We start from the raw sequence: 23,266 nt of genomic DNA on the forward strand, positions 1-23,266 counted from the left end.
ATCTTTGCCTAGCACAGGAAGTAATTGGTGAAGAGTCAGCATCTTGAATTTTGGAATCTCTAAAAAGGTGTTTAGAGTAGACAGGTCCAGGATAGGACGTCATGAATTGTCTTTTCTGGGTACCAGGAAAAGTCTCGAGTAGAAATCTTGTCCCTTTTCCTCTTCTGGTACCAGTTGAATAGCCCCCATGCTTAAGAGACCAAGTACTTGTTTTTGGGCAAATAAAACAATGTTTTTGGGCCTCTGCTCACTGATTTGGGGGGTAGGTCCGGCCACCCGCTTGGTGTTGGCAACGTGTTGAAGTGAAATCTGTATCCCTGGGACATTATTTAAAACCCATTTGTCCTGGGTAATGAGTTCCCAATTCTTTGCATGAAGAGCAATCTTTCCCCCCAAAGGGGAAGTCAGTTGATCAGTGCTTGGAAATTTTAAAAGGAAGGCACTGAGACAGTTTACCAAAGGGGGGAGTCTTATTATTCCCAGATTTGGAAGTGGAGGCCCCCCACTGCTTAGTTCTGCGTCTCCCCTGGGACTGAAATCTGGGGTTTTTGCTGCATCTGGGTTTGGCTCGAGAAGACCTGGAAGGGGCTGGACAGGACCAATTCTTAGAGGAACAGTGCCTACTAAATCTAGGAGGCTGAACTTGTGAAAAAACTAACAGTTTGCACAGATTTAGCTTTATCTTCCATCTTTTCAAGAACTTCCTCAGCCTTGTTGTCAAAGAGGCGGTCCCGATTTAAAGGAGCATCCAACAATTTAGCTTTAACATGAGCAGGCAAAGATTGCTCCTTGAGCCAAGCATGCCTTCCGAGTACAGACACAGTAACAGCAGCCCTAGAAGAGGCCTCTAATGAATCAAAACCACATTGCAAAGTATGTTTTCCAACTTGTTCAGCAGAATGCATTAAATCCTGTAATTCTTTATTTTCCACACAGTCAGGAATCATCATTTTCTGTTTAAGCAGTCCAATAACATATTGCTGATACTTTAACATATGAAACGGGCAGTTTAAAGGTTGCAGAAGTGTAAACCTCCTTACCCAATCTATCCAGCACCCTGGAGTCTCTATCCGAAGGGGTCGGATTTTTAGCAGTAGAAGCCTTAATGCCCTTTGGCCCCTGTGAAATAGTCTCTGGATCTGCAATAGGATTTTTATAAAGGAACTTGTGGGACACCGGGACCCTGTAGCATCTGTCTGGTTTTCTGGGAGCAGGAGGCAGGAAATCAGGGACCAAACTAGATTCCGAGAAAGCATCATCAACAATGTCTAGTACAGGAGGAATAGCTAAAGGCCTATGCTGAGGTAGGAGAAGGCAATCCCTAAGCCTCTTTTTTGAATCAGAAAAATCCTGGCTTTCACAGTGGAAATGCTCCCTTAGAGTATGTAAGGTTTCCCCAAAAGAAAAATCCTCAAGAGGGGAAGCAGAGGGAATTGAGTCCTCTGCATCAGAATCTTTTATAAGTAGATAAGGACAAATCCAGATCATCAGAAGAATCAGAAAAAAACAGAATCCTCAGCAGAAGATTCATAATCAACTTCAGTCCTAGACCTCTTAGAAGGGGGATTGGCTACCCCTGATTAGAGTTATTAGATCTTCAGCCATTCTTATCATTTGTTTTTTAAGCATAGAGGTCTGAGCATGTGGCCTGGGCGTCGTTTTTTTAGGCATGGATCGAGATTTAGGCCTAAGTAAAAAAGGAGGCATCAGTTTAATATGCAAGGCCGTAGGCCTGAATACACACTCAGAAGCCAGTGCCTGCACAGCGGCTCCGGACCCATCCAAGGTAGAGACATCCGCGGGTTCCATAGTTGAAGCATCTCGCGGCATACCGGACTCTGAATGGGTCTCAGTAGAGGCCTGCAAATCAGAAGTAGCGGGTATCAGGGGCTGCGAAAGCGCCTGAGTACCGGCGAACTGGTGACTAGCTTAGGAGAAGCGTCGTCGGCAGTTTTGGACCTCGGCGGCCTGTCTCTGATTATCTTTGCGTTTTTTCAGAATCCCGGTAGTCGGATAGCTAACAGACAACATTTCTGGATAATTAAACCAAGAACCGAAATATTTAGTGGCGAAAATATACAGATGACGGATATACAGATGACGGATAGTGCGCTGATTAAAGCACAAAACCGACAGCAAGGTACGTCGTGGTCAGGGCCTAGGCAAGGAATACAGTACGAATTAAATTTTTAATGAGGTATTTGCTTTCCACAAGTAATGCAATTATTAACTTTTACGGACATCGGTAAGGAGCAAGAAAAAGTTTCCCCAATGGGGTACTTAGCTTTTGTTGAAGACTTCGGTTCTGAAACTCGAAAACTTCAGGAGTCAGCCGACCAGCACTTGCAAACTGCTTCTGCTTCGGGCACTGCACGGCAAGGAAGACTGGTGTAATTGCGTTGGCTGCATGTTTTATACCCCTGACGACCTGACGTCATGGAAGAAGGGACAGCAACTGACGCAGGACCCAAGACTTTGTTAATCAGGCCGACTGAGGGCTACCTGCAAGCAGATAACCCAAATATAATGACTGCAACAGTGAAACACAAAGAACATCTACACTAAACCACACAATGATACAGAAACCCACAGCATAGCTCACAATCTACCTGCAGTCCATGAAGGTGGTAAATGAGATCTGGGGTAAGATGACAGAGCAGGGTATCATGGGTAGGGGAGACGGAACTCCAGGGCTTAAGTCTTTTGGATTTGGCTAGTCCAAGAACAGAGTCAGATCAGACCACCCAAAGGTTGAAGACGGACAAAAAAGCTATCAGATCTTGTGTTACAGCTTACTTGTAAAGAAAGGCATGCAAAAACAAATGCTTTAAGACAATCAGTAAAGTACAGTTTTGTACCCACCATAAATGTAGATGTCCGATAGATATGCAACTGCAGTCGTAACATATGGGTTGTCCTGCCTCAGGCAGCCCTCGGTCGGCCGGATTCCAAAGTCTGGGTCCGACGTCGGCTGATGTCGCATTTCTCTCCGACGTCAGAGCGGCTGGAGTATATAAGCATCAGCCGACGCCATTTTCTTCAGTGTTTCTTGCCCCAGATGCCAGGTGCCCTCCAAGGAAGGCTGTAATCAAATTGGAAGACAAAAACAGGATTCCAGACAAATAAGTAAGCAATAAACAGATACACCATAACAGATATCCCCAGCTAAGAGAAACAGGGATAGGAGTGGACCCAAGGCATAGAGGGGTATGGAGGGAGGGAAATCCGACTGCAGTTGCATATCTATCGGACATCTACATTTATGGTAGGTACAAAACTGTACTATGTCCTTCAAGAATGCAACTGCAGTCATAACATATGGATTGAATACCATAGCTTAGCTGGGGGAGGAGGAATGCTCTAGGAAAGAGATGGTGTGGCAATCAAACCCTGCAGGACTGCCAAGCAAAGCCTGCTCTGGATCTGGAGTATAAGGGAGATTGTAGTGTTTGGAGAATGTATGCACGGAGCTCCATGTAGCAGCTTCTAGAATGTCTTTTGTAGGCACCCCTCTTAGGAATGCTGTAGAGGTGGCTGTAGCTCTGGTGGAGTGTGGTCTGACATTGGCTGGAACATTCTTCCCATGGAAGGAATAACAAAATCTGATGCAATGTCCAATCCATTTTGAAATGGTCTGTTTGGAAATTGCTTTTCCTTGTACTCCAGGGGCGTAAGCTACAAAAAGCTGATCAGACTTCCTGCTGGTCTTGGTTCTGTCCAGGTAGTAGCGAAGTTGTCTGTGAATATCCAAAGTATGCAACAGTCTTTCCCCTTTGCTCTCAGGATTGGGGAAGAAAGTAGGCAGGTGAATAGCTTGATTTAAAGAAACCCTAGATACCACCTTTGGCATAAAAGTAGGGTTGGTTCTTAAGGAGACCCTGTCTCTGTGAAAGATTATGAACGGTGGTATTGCCATTAGGGCCTGTAGTTCCGAAACCCTTCTTGCTGAGGTAATTGCCAACAGGAAAGCTGTCTTCCATGAGAGAAATTGTAAGTCCACTGAAGCTGCTGGCTCAAAGGGAGGTAGAGTCAGTTTTTCTAGGACAAAGCTGAAGTCCCAAGCTGGCAATGGAGCCTTTCTTGGTGGCTTAATGTTCTTGATTCCCCTGAGGAATTGCCTTAAAGGATGTGAAAACACAGGCGGATCAGTGTTATATCTAGCTGAAATAGCTGAAGCATGTATCTTTATGAAAGAATATGAGAGTCCATTCTGTAGCATATCTACCAAATATTCCAGGATGAGTGGGATGTTCAACAATGATGCATCATGTCCCTTGCTGGCATTCCAAATGCTGAATCTCTTCCATTTTGCTAGGTAAACCTTTCTGGTGGATGGTCTTTGAGCTTCTGTTAATATCCGCTGAACTTCCTTGGAGAGAGATAGATTGAGGTTATTCATGGGATCTCCCAGGCTGTTAGCTGCAGCGTCTGAAGGTTTGGATGCACTGTTTTGAAGTTGTGTTGAGTCAAAAGTAGGGGCCATTGGGGAAGAGCCCACTTTTTGTTGTGACATATGCTCCGTAGTAGTGGATACCAGTGTTGTCTTGGCCAGTCTGGAGCTATCAGGATTCCCTTGGGCCTCTCTGCTTTGATCTTTAGTAATACTGTGGTCATCAGTGGCAGAGGAGGGAATGCATAGATTTTTAGGAAGTTCCAGTTGAATGAAAGAGCATCTATTTTCCAAGCTTGTGGATGATATGTCCTTGAACAGAATTTTTGTAGATGATGGTTGAGGTGGGAGGCAAATAGGTCTACTTCTGGCCTGCCCCATGTCGAGGTGAGTTGTGTGAAGATTTTCGGATGTAACCTCCACTCGTGTGGATCTATTAAATTCCTGCTTAGGCTGTCCGCCAGCACATTGTCTTTGCCTGGAACAAACTGGGATTGCAACTGTATGTTTAGGCTCAGTGATTTTTCCCAAAGATTCATTGTCAGTCTGCAAAGGGGGTAAGAATGGGTGCCCCCTTGCTTGTTTATGTACTACATCACAGTGGTGCTGTCTGTCTGTATTAGTAGATGGCCTTGCTGAAGTTGTTGTTGAAAGGCCTCGATGGCATGCATTACTGCCAGCATTTCCTTTTGGTTTATATGCAGATGTGTTTCCTTTGGAGACCATTGTCCTTGTATACATCTGCCCTCCATGTGCGCCCCCCATCCAAGGTCTGAGGCGTCTGTGGTCATGATCTGTGTTATCTGAGGTTTTTTGAATGACATACCTATGTTTGCCTGGCTTACCGAGGCCCACCATAGGAATTCCTTTTGTAGGCATGGAATGAGCGGTATGGTGGTCTCTAGGTTGTTGCTGTGCTGAGACCATAGGCTTTTTAGGTACCATTGAAGCTTTCTCATGTGTAGTCTTGCTAATGGGACCAGGAGAATGCAGGATGCCGTGTAACCCAGGGCCTGTAGGAATCTCCTTGCAGTCATCTGGGTGAGTTTTGCCAAACCTTTGAAATAATGAATTAACTTCTCTTGCTTGTCTTCTGTCAGGTAAGCCATTTGAGAGGCTGTGTCTAGATTGGCTCCTAAGAAGGTTATTTGCTGGGATGGCTGAAGTCTTGACTTTTGGAAGATGACTGTGCATCCCAGAGCCTGTAGCAATTGTATGACATAGTTCAAGTTTTTTGTCAAAATCAATTTGTCGTCCGCTTGTATGAGGCAGTCGTCCAGGTACGGGTAAATTTGGATCCCCTGGAGCCTGCAATGAGCAATTACTGAAGCCAGGCATTTTGTGAATACTCTGGGCAGTAGATAAGCCAAATGGCAATGCTGAGAATTGATAATGCTCTGGCCCTGCAAGAAATCTGAGGTATCTTCTGCAGCTGTGTCTGATAGGGACATGCAGGTATGCCTCCTTGAGGTCCAGAGTAATCAGCCAAGACCCCTTGCCCAGCATGGGAAGGAGTTGCTGTAGAGTCAGCATTTTGAACTTTGGTACTATGAGAAAAGTGTTTAATGCGGACAAATCCAGTATTGGTCTCCACTGAGTTTCTTTTCTTGGAACAAAGAACAGTCTTGAGTAGAACCCCTGGCTTTGTTCTTGTTGTGGAACTCTTTCTATTGCTTTGATCTGAGCAATCAGAGAAATTTGCTTGATAGCCTCCGCCCTCTGGTTTTGTGGTAGGTTTGGCATGCCTTGTTTTCTTGGTAAGGTATGAAAGTGGAACCTGTAACCTTGGTCTACAATGTCCAAAATCCATTTGTCCTTTGTCAATCTGTGCCAATTATCTGAAAACAGAGATAATTTTCCGCCCAAGGGTGCTTCTATTTGCTCCTTGGTCAGCGGAAGTAGAGGAAAGTCATTGAGATTGTCCCTGTGGGGCAGGGGAGACCCGTGTCACTTCTTTGGTTTGCTGGTTGCCATTGTCGTCCCCTGTAAGAACCTCTGCATTGTCCTCTTCCTCGGCCACGCCTGTTTTTACCCCTTTGAAATCTTTCAGGATTAGGAAAGGACCAGTTTTTAGAAGGCCAATTCCTGCTGAATCTGGGTGGCTGAACCTGGAGGAAGTCTTTGACCGTCTGAACTGATTTTGCTTTTTCCTCGATGGACTTTAACACATCTTTAGCATTAGCACCAAAAAGCTTGTTCTTTTCCAAGGGTGCATCAAGGAGTTTTGCCTTAACATGATCTGGCAGAGGTTGTTCTTTTAACCATGCATGTCTACGAATGACTGACCCTGTCACAGCTGCCCTACATGAAGCTTCCAATGCATCATATCCACACTGCAGGAAGTGATTGCTGACTTGCTGAGAATTATGTACAGCTTCCTGCAAAGACTTCCTGTCTAAAGGTTCAGGAGAGGCCAATGTTTTCTGTAAATCATCTAACAGGTAATCCTGATATTGAAACATATGAAAGAGGCAATTCACAGCTCTCATAGATAAAGTAGTGGAGGTATAGACCTTTTTCCCCCATCTCTCTAAGGACCTAGCTTCCCTGTTGGAAGGCAAAGGATTTTTGGAAGTGGATGCCGAAACCCCTTTAGGTCCCTGAGAAATAGTTTCCAAATCAACAGCATGGGCCCTAAAGAAATGAGAATGTGTTTCTGGGACCCTATAATATCTGTCTGGCTTGGCTGGAGCAGGAGGAAGAGTATCCGGGGTAACACTGGAGTCAGAGTATAGGTCATCCAAAACATCTAGCACAGGAGGTATAGCCAGGGGCCTGTGTTGGGGATTTTTAAGGAAGGTACGAAGGCGCTTTCTGGTATCAGAATATTCCTGGCCTTGCCACTTAAAATGTTCCCTCATGGTATGCAGAACTTCCCCAAAAGAAATATCCTCAGGAGGGGAGGCCGAGGGGATGGAATCCTCTGCATCCGAGTCCTCATAGGTCTGGAAGAGCTCTTCCTGGCCATCGGAGTGAACAGAGTCCTCAGAATCTTCATCTGAAGGGATAGGGTCAGAGGGTTCAACCCGGGACCTCTTATCAGAAGGAGGCTGGGATCCTCTCTCAGGATGGGCCTGTGAACCTCTAATCATGGAAATTAAGTCTGCGGCCATAGTCATGATTTGTGCTTCAGGAGTAGGCTGAGGTAAGGCTTTAACAGTAAGGTGCTTGGTCTTGCTGGCTGCCTTAGCACGTGTGTAGGCCTTAATAGACATGGCCATAGGAGGCCTAGCAGCTCCACGTGCAGGAGTGACCTTATCTACAGCAATGGTCTCGGGCCTTTCCTCGGTTTCAGTATCCGGAGGAAAATCTATAACTGGCGTCGGTGTGGCCTCCGCATCGGAGGTAATGCGGTGTCTTCGGTTCGGAGCAGTGAAATAACAGTCTCAGGGGGAACCGGAGCACTCGCAGTAGGTTTTGGCGTGGAGTCGGTGGAAGACGCGGGCCGAGGATGTCGGTCCCGGTCTTTTCGCTCTTAGAGTCTGCGATGTCGGAAGTTCCGACGGCATTGTATAAGTAAATTTATCGCCGAAAAAGTCTTCAGCGAACTCCGCCCGGCACCTGAGAGTACGCTTATTGAAGCGAGCACAGGCGACACAGGCCAACACGTCGTGGTCTGGGCCAAGGCAAGGAAGACAGTAAGAGTGGAAATCCTTATGAGGTATTTGTTTACCACAAGACAGACCATTGTTAACTTTTTCAGTAATTTCTGACATCGGCTGAGGCAAGAAAAGGTCCCCAACGGGGTACTTAGCTTTTTTATGACTTCGGATTCGAAGAATACAGGAGCTGACCGACCGGCACTTGCGAACTGCTTCTGCTTCGGGCACCGCGCGGCAAGAAAGACTGAAGAAAATGGCGTCGGCTGATGCTTGTATACTCCAGCCGCTCTGACGTCGGAGAGAAATGCGACATCAGCCGACGTCGGACCCAGACTTTGGAATCCGGCCGACCGAGGGCTGCCTGAGGCAGGACAACCCATAGGTTACGACTGCAGTTGCATTCTTGAAGGACATCAAGGGTCATCTCTTCTCCATGTAAGCAACTATGAATAACAGTAAGTACATTCAGCAATTAAGTGAAAGATGAAAGACTTTCAACATTGCCACAACAGCTAAATTAACAACTGGACTCAGGAAAGTATCACATTGAGGACAGAATGAATACTAGGAGTAAAGGAACCAATTACATAGTACACATCAGACGGCAAAAGATCTTGTGCGACTATCTAGCTGGCGGAAAACCAAAATGAGTTTGCAGGCTACAAGAACTGACAGTTATCAAACAAATGTCATCCTTCAAAATAAACTCTCACCATCATCTTCGTCGTCGTCATCTTCAGTAGTAATAACTACAGGTGGGTGGGTGGGGCTGGGAACACTCTCAGTGCTCTCCATTTTAACGTAGTTCCGTAGTTGAGCAGAAGGATTGGAGAGGACAGGTTGTGCAGTGGCTGGTGGTCCTTTCTTCTCCTCTTCAATTCCTTCCTTAACTGGAAGCACATCTGGAGAAAACACAAAAAAATAATTGCAAGAGAACTCACTTTTCAGAGGTAGAGTAAGGTTAAAAGGCAAGCTCAATTTTAGGCACGTGTTAAAATAGAGGTGAGGTCTTACAAAGCAACAACTCTCCTCGCACTCATGTGTGCACACAAACTCTCTTGCACTCACGCACACACTCTCTCACACTCACTTGTGCTCACACACTTGCGCTCACTCTCACACGCTCGCGCTCACACACCTCTCTTCTCTTACTCCACTACTTGAATGATTATGTATGGAAACCATCACTGCACTCAGGTTCCACATTTTTGTTCACGCACTCAAATCTATTTGAATTCACTTATAAAAAGAGAGAAAAAGTTCACAAGCACACTATACAATCATCAAGTGCACATCTTCACTATCTCACCTTCATTACTTCAAAACTGACCACTGAATATAAAATGCTAGATTCTTTCAAAATTTCTCTGCTTGTATGTCATGGGATTATCATTTTGACTAATGTTAGGCATTTCATTTCCTGGACTGGCTGCGACACTTCCATTTCTCAACATACATTACAAAAACATGCTCCTGGGCAATGTAGTTTCCTTTACAGTTATCCTCTCAAGCTCCACACCTCCCACCACACGTCCTTTACACATTACCCTACCTGGTTCTTTTTCTAATTCAATAGCCCCTCCTATAACTTCTCATATTTCTCCTTTCTCCTCCCTCTGCTTACTCCCCCTTTGTATTCCTACCTTCTTTATAGTCTCACCCCCTTCACATTCTCGCTTGTCTCTCGACTTATTCTCACACTTCTTTACACTATGATTCTCTCTTCCTTTTTATCTCCTCTTCTCCCTCTCCTTACATCCTTTTTTCTTATACACCTTTACACTGTAACCTCTTATAATAATAAGCTTTATTTGCAACCTTGTTTTCCCACTTCCTCTCACTATACTTTAACTCATTAATCCTTTACCAGATCTTCCTCTCTCTTCTCTTGCACTGAATTTACTCTCCCCAAAATCATACTTTCTCTTAAGACCTCTCCACTTGATAGAACCAAAACCAAAATCCACTGTTTCTCTCCCTTTACTGCTCTTCTTATTCACCCTCACAACACTCTACTACTCTCAGGGGACATCCATCCTAACCCTGGCCCTACTATTAAACCATCCTCTGCTTTCACTGGCTGTCAAACTACTTTACACTCGCATAACCTTCATTCCAAATCTTTAACAATTTACTCCATTAATATTCACAGTATCCTTAATAAAATATCTGACTTTCATTCTTGGATAGGCCAATATTCTCCAAACACTGTCGCTCTCTCCGAGACGTGGCTAAAACCACATAACTTTGACCATGAATTTCTTCCTTCTGGTTACAGCAATATACATCATGACAGAACACACAAAAAAGGCAGGAGGTGTTTCCATTTTATACTCTGATATCCTAACCCTAACCCTCCTCTTCCATACCTCATCCCTCCTTTTACCCAGATGAATTTATCATTACCGACTACAAACAAACACAAAACCTTAATTGACAAAAAACAACCTCCTTCTAGCCACTCTTCACTGATAAAAACAACACTGACCCAAAACCACCGTCTGTGGTGCAAAAATGAATACAAGGCAGGAAAGTATGAAACTTTTATTCTTTTCTCTCAAAGAATAAAAGTTTCATACTTTCCTGCCTTGTATTCATTTTTGTACCACAGTCGGTGGTTTTGGGTCAGTGTTGTTTTTATCAACAAAACCTTAAATTGTTTCCATCTATATTCCTCCCTCCTGAAAATAATATTCCCTTATTAGAAGAGACTCTTCATTGGATGTCTGATCACCTACGTAATGAGACCATAATACGTGATTATGTCAATATTAGTTGGTTTACTATTTGCTCTAACTCTCCTGTTACTAGTCTTAACTTGTATGGTTACACTCAACTTGTCTCTACTCCTTCCTTTCATCATAAGCGTACTAACACCAGCTCCGTCATTGACTAGATTCTTCTGTCTAATCCTCACCTCTATCACTATCTCAAATCCCATCCCGATGCCCCAAGTGATCACAGCCCTGTGTGTATTCAAAGATTTACCTCCCATGAGTCTCTACCTCAAAGTTATTACATGTTGTAAGCTAACTAACTTTGACCCTCAAATTTTTAACAACTCCCTCCAAGCTAATGATTGGTCCTTTCTTTCCTACCTTTGGATGATGCTGTATTTCAATTTAATTTAATTCTATTTTTCTTAACACTCTTAATTTTCTTGCCCTAGATTAGTCAGGGTTAAATCTAAATGTTTTCCTTGGCGTTCTAACTATACACCATCTTTGTTTCGTAAAAGAGACATTGCATGGAAATTCTGGACCAAAAAAATCTTCCTCCAATTTCCAAATATATAGGGAACTTCGTAATCTGGCTAAAAAGCACAATATCATTGGATAAGAACTTTTATCTCACTCACCAAACATCTTCACCTAGAAACCCTAAAAAATTCTGGAGCACTGTTAATCATGTTATTCACCCTGGCAATCCTTCAATTCCCAGCCCTTGTCCTAACACTTCATTTGAAACTGCATCTCTCTTTAACTCATACTTTATTGATACCATAAGCAAACTCATGCAGACTTCCTATCCACCTAATCTTCCATCTCCTAACACACCTCAACCACTCAACTCCCACTTCTCATTAAAAACAATCCCTGCTAAATATATAAAAAAACCTACTTCTTAAACTAAAACCATGTTCACCTTCTGCTGATAAGCTACCATCTCACTTCCTTAAAATTGCAGCTAATTCCATAGCATATCCTGTCTCTATTCTTATTAATCAGAGAATCAACTGTCCCCACTATTTGGAAAAAATCCCATGCAATACCCATCCACAAGGGAGGAAATTCTATTGAACTCTATCGACCTATAGCAATTCTCTCTCCCCTTTCCAAAATTCTTGAACAGTGTATTTATAAACAAATCTTAACCTATCTTATCAATGAAAACCGGATTACTCCAACCCAACATGGTTTTCACCCTTTCCATAGTACAACCACTGCTCTCATCTCTTATGTCAACTCTTGTCTAGCTAGAGAGAGCAACAAACTTGTGTCCTGCCTCTTTAGACCTTTTTAAAGCATCTGATACTGTCTCGCACTCCATCCTCATCTCAAAGTTAGCCCAACTTACCTTTTCCACTTTGACCATCTCTTGGTTCAATAGCTACCTTACTGACAGGATGCAATCTGCGAAATGGCCATCTTCTCTCTCCCTTTCTCCCTATTAATATGGGTGTTCCACAAGGCTCAGTTCTAGGTCCCCTTCTTTTTAACATCTTTACTAACCATCGCTACCAAGCTTGTCCCCAGTCCTCTCTCATTCGGTTTGCTGATAACTCCACTATTATCTCTTTTGCCGATAACCCTACAGATCTATTGTCTGTCACACAAAACTCATTTAACATTACTGAAACCTGGGCATTTAATAATCAACTCATTCTTAATGCAAAAAAATAAATAAATAAATAAAAAAATAAAAAAAATAAAAAAAATAAACCTTTTCCTCCCAAAATCTCTTTACCATCTGAAATCATTTACCATTTCCTCGCTAAATAATACCATCCTTTCCCCTGAAACTCATACTAAGCTCCTTGGTCTGACCATAGCTGATCAGCTCAAATTTGACTTACATGTACATCACTGTATTAAGAAAACTCACTAAAAGCTTGGTTTACTGTACAGAAATAAATGGGTCCTCACCTTGGATGCTAGAATCTCACTTGCTCATGCCTTTCTTCTTCCTAATCGCTTTTATGGTTCACAAATCCTAACTAATCTACGGTCTTCTCTCCTTTTCAAATTAGAATCCATCTATAATAAAGTAGCCACATTCACTTCCAACCAGTCTTTCAAATCTCATCAGTCTAGCTCTGAAGTCTCTTAAGTGGCTAGAGTTTCCTAACCAAACTCTTATTTTCTCAACTTCGAGTTACACATTCCATACTAAACAAACCCAACAAATGCCCTAGTCTTTCAGCACTCATCTCTCTTTTCACCTCACCTCGAGCTCTCAGAAGTTCTGATCAACATCTACATCAAATTTATAAACCTAATAAATCTATTGGATAGTATCTCTTCAGCTTTTCTCTTGCCTCCCATTGGAATAAACTTCCTCTAACCTTGAGAAACATCTCAAATGTCCATGAATTTAAAAAAAACACTAAAATTGCATCTTAATATCTGGTCTTGTCTCTGTAATCAACCTACTTGAGCTCCTCCCCTACTCTACCTCTGCTTCCTTCCTACTATCATCTTATTGCTTGTCTGTAATCTTATCTATCACCTTACTCCTTTCTTGTAGTTATTAGATATATTTATTACTGCTGATCTTGTTAATTTTTGTAAACATTTGTATTTTACTGTATCTCATGGTAATTTTACTATTGTCTATGTAGATATTTTCTCCCCAGGCCTCCACTATCATCTTATTGCTTGTCTGTAATCTTCTCTATCGCCTTGCTCCTTTCTTGTAGTTATTAGATATATTTATTACTGCTGATCTTGTTAATTTTTGTAAACATTTGTCTTTTACTGTATCTCATGGTAATTTTACTATTGTCTATGTAGATATTTTCTCCCCAGGCCTCCAGTGAAAAAGGGTTATACCCAGTCGGATCATCCCAGTTAACAAATGTCAAACAAATAAAGGCAGTCTGCTGATCTACCCTCATATTCAGTGTGCACTTACCACTCAAACTTCACCAACAACAATCATCTCCCAGGTGACAGAAACATGGCTTGAATGGAAACCCTTCTTATGGCCACAGGACATCATCTTCAGTGGCAATGAGCAACTCAAATTCTAGCCCATTCAATTATAAACAGCAGAGGCCTCACGCTCAACTGACTCGTTAATGGCTCACAATCCCCTATGACACTGAAATCTGTGCCTGTACCAAGGATCACAATTTTGCAAGACAAAACTGTGACTCCTAGCACAATGTCCAATTTCTTTGAGTTCCAACAGTGATCTATCTTCTCATCTTTATTGCTTTTTTTCCCCCAGTTTTTGTGTGGTTGCATACTTAAACTACTTAAAAATATACCTTTCTGAATTTTTCAGCCAACAGTGACCAAGGCCAAGGATGCACTTAAATTCTCTTCAGTCTGAATTCACGGACACAAATTCATAGCACAGTTATCACAGATACTAAGACAGGACACACAAATCCAACAAGTAATTTTAAAAGATTTTCCCAACAAGAGGGAAAGCTGGAAAGTGGTTTATTTCCTACAAAGCACACCTCCCCAATCACAAATGTGAAAGGTTGTAAAATGTGACATGCATCATTTTGGTTTGCATTTCCCACATATGTGTATCAAAACAAAATTTAAATAAAAACTAATCTGCTAAACTTTTCCTGACTAAGTGGCTCAATTACAGTGGATATACTTCAAAAAACACTAACAACTCTCACTAGCCTACCCACTCATTAATTTTTGCTATATAAAAACAGGTGAAAACTCTTTTTTTCCCTGTGTGAGCATCAAAATAAGAAGAGGCAGACATTAAAGCAGTGGCTACAGAAAATCCACAAGTGTCGAAACTGTTTTAAAGCTGTTGCTGACTAAACTACATAAACTATTATACAGCTGTAATACTCAATCCACATGCAGAAGAAAAAAAAAAAACACAGAACCAAGACCAAGCTGCCAGTCAAAGTTAATATTTTCTTTATCATTCACTACCTCAAGAAATGGCACACAAGTATTACCACAAAAGCACTCTTAAATGCGACAAGCAAGATAACTACAGCTTGCTTGGACAACAATACTTCTGTGGAGAATGGAATCAAAGCATACCCATTTAAGGTAGACAGACTGAATGGGCAACTTTCTTGACTTGCACTGAGGTTTTGAGGCTTTAATGTAAAGAATGCAGCGTCAAATACCACAGCGCCAACTTCTCCCCCACCCCCCAAAAAAACTTCCTAACTGTACTTGGTTTCTACAATTTGGTCTTTGATCCATATCCAAGTGCAGCCATTCAACATACTGTACAATACTGTGATGAAAGTTATGGATCATCACAGACCATTTTTAACAGTGATTAACTGCACCAATGGTGTCAGTGCCCATGCACTCAATTAGTGGAGGAAGAGTTGGCATTGCTGCTTCACAGCTCTTGGCTATAGAGCCTGATCCCTGGCGGGAGTGCATTCTATGCAGTCTTCTTGTCCGCCCTGGTTATTTGTGCATTTTCTCTAGGTGCTCATTTCCTCCTATATCACAAAGACATGCCATCAAGTGCCTTGGTAATCACTGGAAAACTGCCCACTGGTACAAAACGTGGTATGTTAGTGGGTGAATGCATGTATTTGGCAGCACAGCAATTTTCGACCTACGCTTGGTTCTCCGCATTGCCTTTAATGCTCATTTAGACATGCTCCAGCACCTTTACAACCCTGGCAAGGATAACATGGACATCAAAAAAATGATGCAATCAATAAAAGCAGTGCTCTGGCATACAGTTCTCCGGAAATGCAATCTAATCAGCCACCTTCATCCAAGTTTTATTCAGTGTTCTTTTCTGAATCACTGATTCTTTGCTTGCCCACTGGAGCCCTCCTGTACCAAAAAGTACAGTTGTGTACCTACCATAAATGTAGACAGAGTGTATTCACTGTTGCAGTCATTACACTTGGGTTATCCTGCTGGCAGGCTACCCGCTGTCGACTTGAATTCCAAAGTCCTGGTCCGGCGTCGGTTGCTGTCACCTCTTCCCTGACGTCAGTGCGCCAGGGGTATACAAGATGCAGCAGACGCCATTTTCTTCAGTTTTTTTTACCCCAGATGTTAGGTGCCCCCAAGAAGGTAGGCAATACATATTGCTTATAAAAACACACAGTAAAATAAAACCAATACCTTCTTCTACAAGCAAATACACCACATAGGTTGTATAGGATAGAGAAGTATAGATAAGTCCCAGCAAAGAAAGCGGGATGGTGGGAGGGTAACCTGGACTGCAACAGTGAATACACTCGAACATCTACACTTATGGTAGGTACACAACTGTACTATGTTCATCGTGTTTCATTGTTGCAGACATTACACTTGGGTTGAATCCCAAAGCTTATGTAGGGCGGCTGGGTATAAATCGAATTAGAAGTGGCTATGAGGCCCTGCAGAACTGCAGTGGCAAAGCCTGCTCTGGATGTAGAATAAAGAGGTAAGTGATAATGCTTGGTAAATGTGTATACTGAACTCAAAGTTGCAACCTCCAAAATATCATTGGTTGGTACTCCTCTGAAAAAAAATGCTGAAGTGGCTGCTGCCCTGGTAGAATGTGGCCTAATATTCTTAGGCACTGACTTGCCATGCTGTGCATAGCAGAAACAAATACAGTGTCCTATCCATTTTGAAATAGTCTGCTTTGAGATAGCCTTTCCTTGTGATCCTGCAGCATATGCTACAAACAGTTGCTTGGTTTTTCTGAAAGCTTTTGTTTTGTCCAAAGTAGAAGCATAGCTGCCTCTGTATGTACAAAGAGTGCAGAAGTCTCTCCCCTTTATTCTGGGGATTTGGATAAAATGTTGGCAAATTAATGGTTTGGTTAAGAGCCACGCTGGATACTACCTTTGGCATAAATGTTGGGTTTGTCCTTAGAGAAACCCTGTCCGGACGAAAAATGATAAAGGTTCCACTGCCATTAATGCCTGCAACTCTGAGACTCTTCTTGCTGAAGTTATTGCTAGGAGCAGAGCAGTTTTCCATGATAAGAATTTTATATCAGCTGTATTGGCTGGCTCAAAAGGAGGCAGTGTGAGCTTTTCCAAAACAAAGTTGAGGTCCCATGTAGGCATCAGTGCTCTCCTTGGGGGTCTTATGTTTTTTGCCCCTCTAAGGTACTGTCTCAGCAGTGGATGAGAGAAAACAGGAGGTCCCGTATTGTAATGAGCTGAAATGGCTGAGGCATGGATCCTAATTGATGAGAAGGATAGGCCTTTGTCCAGCATCTTAGTTAAGTATTGCAACATTTGAGGAATATTTGGGACAAGTGGTTCAAGTCCTTGTGCCTGGTTCCAAGCACAGAATCTCTTCCATTTTTCTGCATAAGATTTCCTGGTGCTGGGCCTCCTGGCTTCCAAAATAACATCAATAACGGCTTTAGACAGAGGTGTGTTCTGAGTGGCTATATTATTTGCCATGCAGCCAGATTTAAGGTTCCGAGATGGCTGTGCAGGATCTGATTGTTTTGTCGAGTCAGAAGATGAGGAATTTGAGGTTAAGTCCAGGCTGGGCTTTGAGACAAGCTCTTTAGGAGTGGGTACCAGTGCCAGCGTGGCCAGTCTGGGGCAATCAGAATCATTTTTGGCTTCTCTTGTCTGATTTTTAGGAGTACCTTGGGAAGGAGAGGCAATGGTGGAAAGGCAAACTGTTAGGGTTTTCCAGCTGAATGATAGAGCATCAACTTTCCATGCTTGTGAGTGATCAGTCCTTGTGCAGAATCTCTGTAGTTGGCAGTTGGGAGGGGAGGCAAAAAGATCTATGTCTGGGCATCCCCATTTCCTTATCATTCTGAAGACCTGTGGATCTAGTTTCCACTCGTGAAGGTCCATGAGGTTTCTGCTTAGTTCGTCTGCCAGAGTATTTTTCTTTCCTGACAGGAATTGTGCCTACAGATGTACTTGATAGGTCAGTGCTGTGCTCCACAAAGTCATGGCTTGCCTGCAGAGGAGGTAGGAATGTGTGTTCCCTTGCTTGTTTATGTACCACATAACTGTAGTACTGTCCGTCTTTAGTAATAGTTGTCCTGGATGTAGTAGATCCTTGAAGGCTGTCAGGGCATTCTGTACAGCTAGCATCTCTTTTTGATTGATATGAAGATGCATTTGGTCCGCGGGCTACTTGCCCTGAATACATTTTCCTGCCATGTGTGCCCCCCAGGCATAATCCGATGCGTCTGTTGTTAGTGTCTGCCTGGCTGTGGGTAAAGTGAAAGGCTGCCCCTTGTTGTGGCGACAGGCCTGTGCCCACCATCGAAACTCCTGTTGCAGGCAGGGAATTATAGTTAATATTGTTTCCAGGCTGTGGCAATGTTGAATCCAAACACTTTTTAGATACCATTGTAGCTTCCTCATATGCAGTCTTGCATATGGAATTAGTAGGATGCAGGATGCCATGAAGCCCAAAGCCTGCAGAATTTTTCTTGCAGGTAGCTGGGTCTATGTTGCCATCATTTGAAAGTAAAGAGTCAGTTGCCTTTGCTTGTCTGGCGTGAGATAAGCCATCTGGACAGTTGTATTTAAGCTTGCACCCAGGAATATCATCTCTTGAGAGGGCACTAGTTTTGATTTCTTCTCGTTTACTGTGTACCCTAGGCAAATTAGTAATCTTTTTACAAACGCCAGATGCTTTAGTAGAATGTCCTTGCTCTCTGCTTGAATAAGGCAGTCATCCAAGTAGGGATATATTTGGATTCCTTTTTGTCTGCAAAATGCAATTACTGGTGCCAGGCATTTTTGAAGACCATGGGCGCAGTAGATAAGCCAAACGGCAGTGCAGAGAATTGGTAATGCATTGAGCCAGCTATGAGTCTGAGGTATCTTCTGCAAGATTGCCTGACTGGGACATACAGGTATGCCTCTTTGAGGTCCAAGGTAACTAGCCAAGCCTTCTTGCCCAGCATGGGTAGAAGTTGCTGCAGTGTCAACATTTTGAATTTTGGAACATCCAGAAAAGTGTTTAGAATAGACAGGTCCAGTATTGGTCTCCAGGCTTTGTCCTTTCTGGGTACCAAGAAAAGTCTTGAGTAAAATCCTTGCCCCTGTTCTTGCTGTGGTACTTTTTGAATAGCCCTGATGTCCATGAGAGCAGAAATTTGTTTTTGTGCCTCTGCCCATTGATTTTGTGGCAGGTCTGGCATACCTTTTGACCTTGGTAGGGTGTGAAAGTGGAACCTGTAACCCTGAGAAACAATATTCAGTACCCATTTGTCCTGGGTGATCATGTGCCAATTTTGTGAGAAAAGTGCTAGTTTTGCCCCTAAAGGTGCTGCCGAAAGGTAAGTGCTTGGCATTTGTAGAGGAAAGTCATTGGGACAGTTTCCTAAAAGGTTGAGATTTGTCTTCTCTGCCTTTGGGGGCTGAAGCACCCCCATTGTTTAGGTCTGTATGAACCCTGGGGCAGAGATCTGCCTATTGGGCGTCTGTATCTGCCTCTTTGTGGCCTGTCGACACTGGAAAGGACCAATTTTTAGAAGGCCAGTTCCTGCTAAATCTAGGTGGCTGAACCTGTAAGAAATACTTTACTGTCTGCATTGATTTTGCTTTATCCTCCATTTTCTTTAACACCTCTTCTGCCTTAACACCCAACAAAGTATCATGCTGTAATGGAGCATCCAATAATTTTGCTTTAACACGATCAGGTAAACTCTGTTCTTTTAACCAAGCATGCCTTCGAATGACAGAACCTGCAACTGTGGCTCTGCAATATGCCTCTAATGAATCAAAACCACATTGCAAAGTATGCTTTTCCAGTTGTTCAGCTGCATGCAATAAATCCTGCATTTCCTTGTTCTCAGGACATTCCGAGCTTGTAAGCATTTTCTGTTTAAGCAAAGACATTAGGTATTGTTGATATTTAAGCATGTGAAACTGGCAGTTTAAAGCCCTTACAGCTAAAGTAGCAGAGATGTAAACTTTTTTCCCCCCATCTGTCCAGAGCTCTAGAATCCCTATCAGAGGGAACAGGTTTTTTTTTTGCAGTGGAAGCCTTGACCCCTTTGGGACCCTGAGAAATAAGTTCTGGATCAGCAGCAAGGTTTTTGTAAAGAAATTTATGAGAATCTGGAACCCTGTAGTATCTATCTGGCTTAACTGGTGCAGGGGTAAAGAATCAGGAGTCAAAATGGATTCAGAAAATGCATCAACAACATCTAGTACAGGGGGAATAGCTAGAGACCTGTGCTGAGGTAGTAAAAGAAAGTCTCTGAGCCTTTTCTTGGATTCTGAATAATCCTGGCTCTCCCAATGGAAATGTTCCCTCATAGTGTGCAGGGTTTCCCCAAAAGAATAGTCCTCGGGAGGAGAGGCTAAAGGGATAAATTCTTCAGCATCAGAGTCCTCAGAGGAAGGAAGAGAATATCCTTGTTCAGAAGAGGAATCAGAAGAAATAGAAACCTGGTCAGAGGATTCATAATCAGTGTCTTGCCTAGGCCTTTTATCAGGAGGGGGATGGGAACCCCTGATGAAAGTAATTAGGTCTTCGGCCATTTTGAGCATCTGTTTCTTTGGCATGGATGACTGTCCAGGAGAATGCTGTACTTGTTTCTTTGTCTTTAAAGGTGTTTTAGACTTTGCCTTTGCTGTTGAAGTGCTCTTGATAGTAAGCTGTGTAGGTCTGAAAACACCCTCAAAACCCGATGCCTGCTCAGTGGCTCTGGACCCACATGAGGGAATTGTTACCGTAGGTCCAATACCTTGAGTATCCAGAGGCCTAACTGTCTCCACGTGGGAGTCGGAGGCGGTCTGTGGCTCTGAGGTAGCAGGTGTCAGGGGCTGTGAAAGCGCCTCACTGAGAACCGGCGACTGGCCTAGAAGAGGCTTCGTCGTCGGTTTTGGACCTCGGATGCCTGTCCTTTTCTTTGCCTTTGCATTTTTTATGAATTCCGGTAGTTGGCTGTTCCAATGGCATTATATAGTTAAACCTTCGGCCAAAGTAATGTAAAGCAAAATCAAACCGACGCTTAATAGTGCGTTGGTTGAATCTAGCACAAAACCGACAACTAGCAACGTCTTGGTCAGGGCCTAGGCAAGGAATACAGTAAGAGTGAAAATCCTTATGAGGTATTTGCTTCCCACAAGAAATACAATTGTTAACTTTTACTGACATCGGTCTGAAGCAAGAAAAAGTTTCCCAAAACGGGGTACTTAGCTTTATTGAAGACTTTGGTTCTGAAATTCAATTTCGGAAATCTCAGGAGTCGGCCGACCGGCACTTGCGAACTGCTTTTGCTTCGGGCACCGCGCGGCAAGAAAGACTGAAGAAAATGGCGTCAGCTGCATCTTATATACCCCTGGCGCACTGACGTCAGGGAAGAGGTGACAGCAACCAACACCGGACCAGGACTTTGGAATTCAGGCGGACTGCGGGTAGCCTGCCAGCAGGATAACCCAGGTGTAATGACTGCAACAGTGAAACACGATGAACATCATGCAAAAATGTGGAGGAGGACTGGACAACCCAAGTGGACAACAACCCTCAACATAAAAGGACTAAAAATCAACTCATTCTGACCCCACCCAATACACCCACTGAGAATATTTGCATTATGCATTCCCTGATCACTGGTGATCAGATAGGTGCTGCAACAGAAGTTAATGAATACAATGAACTTTTAGTTATGTACTTACCATAACTTTAGATGTTTGGGATCCATCTCGCCTACATTCTGTACTGATGGGCTCGGAGCCGATCCCTCGGCTCCGACTCGGCGCGCTTATGCTATAGAGCGAGGCCTCTTATTGGCTGAGCTATCTTTATCCCAGGATGCACCACCACTAATCCCCCAGATCTTGTTTGTCCGCATTCATGCACAACTTGTTTATATAACATTGTTAGATGTTTCAAGATGAAACAGGATTCGGACCTTCTGATATCCTCTGATCTCCAAGGAAGGGGGAAGGAGGGTGGGTTATTAGGAATGTAAGATGGATCCCAAACATCTAAAGTTATGGTAAGTACATAACTAAAAGATGTTATGTGATCCTATCTCGCCTACATTCTGTACTGATGGGACAGCCCTAGCACCTAAATCCTGGGTGGCTCATTGGAAAACACTCCTGAGCACTGTGGAACCAAATGAAGCTCGTCCTCTAGATGCCACATCCAATTTGTAGTGGGAAATAAAAGTATGCGGGGAAGACCATGTAGCTGCAGCACAAATGTCACTAATGGCAAGCTTAGAATGAAATGCTATCAAGTAGCCATAGCCCTTGTAGAATGAGCTTTGACAGAGGTGGTAAGCTCTTTGTTAGAATAGGAATAAGCTTGAGTAATACAGTCCCTGATCCATTTGGCAATAGTGACCTTTGTGACAGCTTTGCCCAATTTATTGTCTGCACAGGATACAAACAACTGATCTGTTTTCCTTGTTTGTTTGGTCCTGTCTAAATAAAAACGCAACTGCCTGTGGACATCTAGTGTGTGGAATATGAATTCCGCTTTGTTAGAATATTTTGGAAAAAAGACTGGACGTTCTAACGATTGTTGTAAGCAGAAACTGGAACAAACTTTAGGGACAAAGGAAGGATTTGGCCTGAGGGATACTCTGTCTTTGTGAAAAACCAAGTACGGGGGTTTTACTGACAAAGCTTGAAGCTCTGAAACTCTTCTGGCAGAAGTAATTGCCACCAGAAAAGCTGTCTTCCAGGATAGAAACTTTAGATCACATGCAGCCGGTTCAAAGGGGAAGGAAGTCAAGGCGCGTAACACTATATCGAGATCCCATGGAGGTGCAGGATGAGAAATCGGAGGTCTTAATAGAGCAGCACCTTTCAAGAAGGTCTTACACAATCTGTTGCTCATTAAAGGTGGGTTTATGGATTCGTGAAAATTGGAAATCGCTGCCAATTGGACCTTGATGGTAGAGACTGAAGTGCCTTGATTGAAAAGAGAAGTTAAAAATTTTAGTACTTCTGCTACGGGAATAGAGATGGGGTCCAGGCCCCGGAGTTGAGCCCAAACAGCAAATCTTTTCCATTTGCTAGAATATAGTTTCTTTGTAGCAGACTTATGGGCCGAAGATAATATGTGTACAACCTCTGGATCCAATGTATGACTCCTGACTATAGTCGGAAGAGGAGGAGCCAAGCAGTCAATTTTAAGGTGTGCAGGGACTGGTGGAATAGTCCCGACTGGTGAACCAAAAGATCTGGGCTCTGATCCAGGAACCATGGACCTTCCAGAGCATACTTCCGAAGGTAGGGAAAACCATACTTGACGAGGCCAGTAAGGAGCAATTAAGATCATTTTGCTCCCCAAGAGGGATGCCTTTTGAATCACCCTGGGAAGGAGAGGAACTGGAGGGAAGGCATAAAGCAAGCCGGTGGGCCAAGGACGGACTTCCCCAGAGCCGGGGTTAGGGAGAAGAATTCTTTGCACTTCGCATTCAGAGGAGTCGCGAAGAGGTCGCAACACGGAACTCCCCATTTGCTGAAAATTTGACTTGCAACTGTCATATTCAGAGACCATTCGTGAGGAGACAGGATGGTTCTGCTCAATCTGTCGGCTATCACATTGGACTTGCCCGGTATGTGAGTAGCCACTAGGAAGCGTTTGGTCGAGACTGCCCATTCCCAAACTCTCATGGCTTCTCTGCAAAGAGG

At 43.4% G+C, this 23,266-nt stretch overlaps 1 protein-coding gene across 1 annotated transcript in view; it reads right to left on the minus strand.

Annotated features, from left to right (window-relative positions):
- Positions 1 to 23,266, minus strand: part of LOC122805962 (zinc finger CCCH domain-containing protein 11A-like) — a 1,052,395-nt gene that overhangs the window by 851,659 nt on the left and 177,470 nt on the right. Inside the window, exon 7 of the mRNA XM_044076203.1 lies at positions 8,706 to 8,894. Within this exon, the coding sequence (XP_043932138.1) occupies positions 8,706 to 8,894 (189 nt within the window). The remainder of the gene's footprint in view (positions 1 to 8,705; positions 8,895 to 23,266) is intronic.

This window comes from Protopterus annectens, chromosome 7.part0 (assembly GCF_019279795.1).
Source record: "Protopterus annectens isolate FY-2018-M chromosome 7.part0, PAN1.0, whole genome shotgun sequence".
NCBI lineage: Eukaryota > Metazoa > Chordata > Ceratodontiformes > Protopteridae > Protopterus > Protopterus annectens.